We start from the raw sequence: 3,361 nt of genomic DNA, 5'->3' as shown, positions 1-3,361 counted from the left end.
CATTCTTTAAATTTTTTTATTTAATTAAATATTTTTTTATTTTTTTATATTTTTTAATTCATTCAATTATTTTATATTTTATTTTGTAGTTATATTATTGTATATATTTTTTATTACATAGTTAATAGTTATTGAATAATAAGATTTATTAGTAATTTAAATTTTGAAATATAATAATATTAATTAGTAACAAATAACAGTTGAAATGAAAAGTAAGATCTAAATACATAGATATCCATTTCTTTTCAATTTAGCTCTAGTTTTGTTGCTGATAATGATATCAACCGAAAAAAATTTTAGTTATGAATCTTTATAGTAATATAAATGGGGAACTCATATGCTGACGTGGCGCTCATACGTTGAGTTTGGGAGTTTATTTGCTTACATGTCGTCACTAGAAATTTTTATAATTATATTTATAAATTATAAATTATTATTTTTATTACTATAAATATTTATGTTAATTTAGAGTTTTAAAAATGTTAATATATTTATTTATTTTGTCTGTAAATTTTATTTAAATTTAAATTAAAGTCAATTAAATTTAAAAAATTTTAGTTATGAGTCAACTATAAAAGTATAAGTTATGAGATATGTATAGCACCATAATTTAAAGTACATCAATTCCTTTCTTTACATATATAAAAAATCTCTCTACTTATTCCAAATTTCCAATGGCTGGTATTCACAAAATTACAGACATCAATCCTACAATCGATAATTTGTGTGTACGTATACGAGTGATACAGTTATGGACACTACCAAGTTACAGAAATTCTCCATTGCCATACTCAATTGAGATGGTTTGACTCGATGAAGACGTAAGTTTTCTACTAATATTTTTCTATTTTATTTTAAATTTATATTATTTATATTTTAAATTTATTTGTCTATTCCCATCTAATCGTTCTTTGATTTTTGTTTATCAATTATGTGGTTAATTTAAACCAAGTACCGATGTGCACAGACTTCCAAAATCGTCAAGTATCCTACGATATAAATTTAAGTTTGTGAGTTTTGACACTCTCAATGCTCTTGGGTACGATTGCACCTATTTAGTTGGTAAATTCATTATTTTAGAAAAAAGTATAATTTATTTATAAATTTATTTATTTTATTGATAATTTTGTTATAAAAAATATATTTAACATTAAGCATTCTATTTGATATAGAAAAATAACAGAGTGTACATTTTTTGGCAACTATACACATGAATTAAATGCTTTTTTGGGATCCGATAATAAGGATGGAGCTGTTGTCCACTTACAATTTGTTAGAGTAAAGTTATATAAGAGTAATATTTATCCATAATTTTTTAACAATATATTTTTATGTGAGCTTTTACTCATTTTTTATATGAATTTTTACTCACTTTGTATTAAATTAATTTTTTTCAGGAAATATTGTTTTACAAAATTTCATGTATGGTACAAAGATGTTCTTCAATCTTGAAGATGCAAATGTCATCTAATTTAAAAATAGGTGGGTATATATTTTTTTTAATTCTTTAGTTTCATATTATGTGTGTGTTATCTAACATAATTTTTTTTTATTTTATTTATCTAGTTTTGTAAGATTTGAAGAACCTAGGGATAACATCAGCGGAATTCCAAATGAGGTTGCATTCTTAAAAATTTATCAAGGCAAAACCATTGAACAGTTAAAAAAATTAGATACGGTAGTTTCCTTTTTTGAGAAAAAGTTGAGAAAAAATAATGAAAATTCATTGTACATAAATTATTTTTGTTTATTCATCTTATTTATTTAGGTATATCTTTTAGATTTAAAAACTCACCAAATTCAGAGAATTTAAATCATTAAGTTTTTTTTTTCAGAATGTTGTTTGTGTTGTCTTGGCTACTATAAGTCATATTATGGATACTCCAGACTGGTGGTACGGCCAATGTGAATGCAACAGGTCCACATATGTTTTTACAAAAACTTTCAAATGTTCAAGTTGTGGCCGTCTCCATTTATCCATAACTCCAAGGTTATTTATTTATTTTTTTAAATTAAAGTCTATGCATATTGGATTAAATATTGAATAAGCATATATTTAACTTTTTTTATGTTATTTTTTTTTAAGCAGGTACCGAATAAAGCTTGGTGTCATTGATGATTCTGACTGTGCATGTTTCGTAGTCTTTGACAAAGAGGCAAAACAAGTTTTGGGAAAGAGCTGTGTAGAGATACTTGATCCACTCTTATTGGTAAGTTCTAACCAATATTTATTTCTAAAAACATTAGTGAAGATATTTTTAATGGTAATTTTTATATTATTTATTATTAATATATTATGTAATATCCTGCAGAAAGGAGATCTATCAGATACACCTACACTTTTACTCAACCTAATTGATAAGACATTTTTCTTCATCGTTGAAGTTCAAATATCTGATAATCACATTTTTCACCTTCTTATAAAGTTAAAAAGATGGCTGATAACATGGACCTCATAAATAAATTCAAAGAGACTCACCATATTCAAATTGTGAGTTTAATTATAAGTGTACTTTCTATTAAAAATCAGTTTATTTTTTGCTTCTTTGGTCATTAGTAGTATCTAATTTATAAATAATAATTAATAATTAATTATAATTTTAGGATGTTGACTACACCGGTAGTTTGCTTCCAATTTCAAAGGCATCCTTAATCATTGAAAAAGAGAAAGTAGAAGGTACTAAGGTATTTGTTCAAAAAATAAATTTTTTGTTTGTTTGTTCTCTTAAAATTAGATCTTAATTTTATTCAAAAAATATTATTGAGATAAAATCAAAGGTTAGAAAGAAGTCTTTAATTTAACGTGGTATTTTGTACATAATTTGTTGCTTGAATTCTCCAATAAAGTTGTGACCAATGATGAATCCGAAGAGTTGGAAAATGCTATTACACCAATTAAGCGATTATCATTGGAGTCGAAAGATTTGAATGTGGAAGGAAATACCTCAACTTACAAAAAGACCAAGATTGAGAATGAAACTTGAGAATTTGGATGCACATGTTTTGGAATTCCTTTTAGAGTCTATCTAATAAAATAATACCAAGCATAGGTTTGTTTTGGTGGAAACATTATCTTTTCTTGAATTGTTATTTTTCTTTTGGTTCTTTTCGATTTTTATGTTTGGAATTTATAATTTTTTTAAATATAAATTGAAGTTATTTGGTTATTACTTGTGGTTTTATTTTTAATTTGATTCACACCGTTGATATTATGATAATTTCTGATTTAATATTTAATGTCATAAAGTTATAAATTTCTTTTTTGAATTATTGTTGATACAATTAAGTTAGTTATTAATTTTTAATGTGTACTTATTTTAAAAAAAATCTAATTATAATTTTTAATTAAAGTATTATGTTT

The 3,361-nt window shown here is 24.0% G+C and overlaps 2 protein-coding genes across 8 annotated transcripts in view; one reads left to right on the top strand and one right to left on the bottom strand.

Moving 5' to 3' along the window:
• LOC107641392 overlaps positions 1-3,207 on the top strand; it is a 5,530-nt gene extending 2,323 nt beyond the window's left edge. For 2 of the 7 annotated variants that reach the window (XR_002347531.1, XR_002347528.1), the window contains 3 exons: positions 700-821; positions 2,143-2,210; positions 2,313-2,522. Coding sequence is in view for 2 of the 7 variants with exons in the window: in XM_021103070.1 (XP_020958729.1) it covers positions 1,875-1,990; positions 2,090-2,210; positions 2,313-2,459 (384 nt within the window). In the remaining 5 variants the exon portion in view is untranslated. The other 5 variants (XR_002347533.1, XR_002347532.1, XM_021103070.1 and 2 more) reach the window with 5 other exon arrangements.
• Positions 1-3,361, bottom strand: part of LOC107644584 — a 45,807-nt gene that overhangs the window by 32,967 nt on the left and 9,479 nt on the right. The window lies entirely within an intron of this gene.

This window comes from Arachis ipaensis, chromosome B05 (genome assembly GCF_000816755.2).
Source record: "Arachis ipaensis cultivar K30076 chromosome B05, Araip1.1, whole genome shotgun sequence".
NCBI lineage: Eukaryota > Viridiplantae > Streptophyta > Magnoliopsida > Fabales > Fabaceae > Arachis > Arachis ipaensis.
This window is presented reverse-complemented; position numbering and strand designations above follow the sequence as displayed.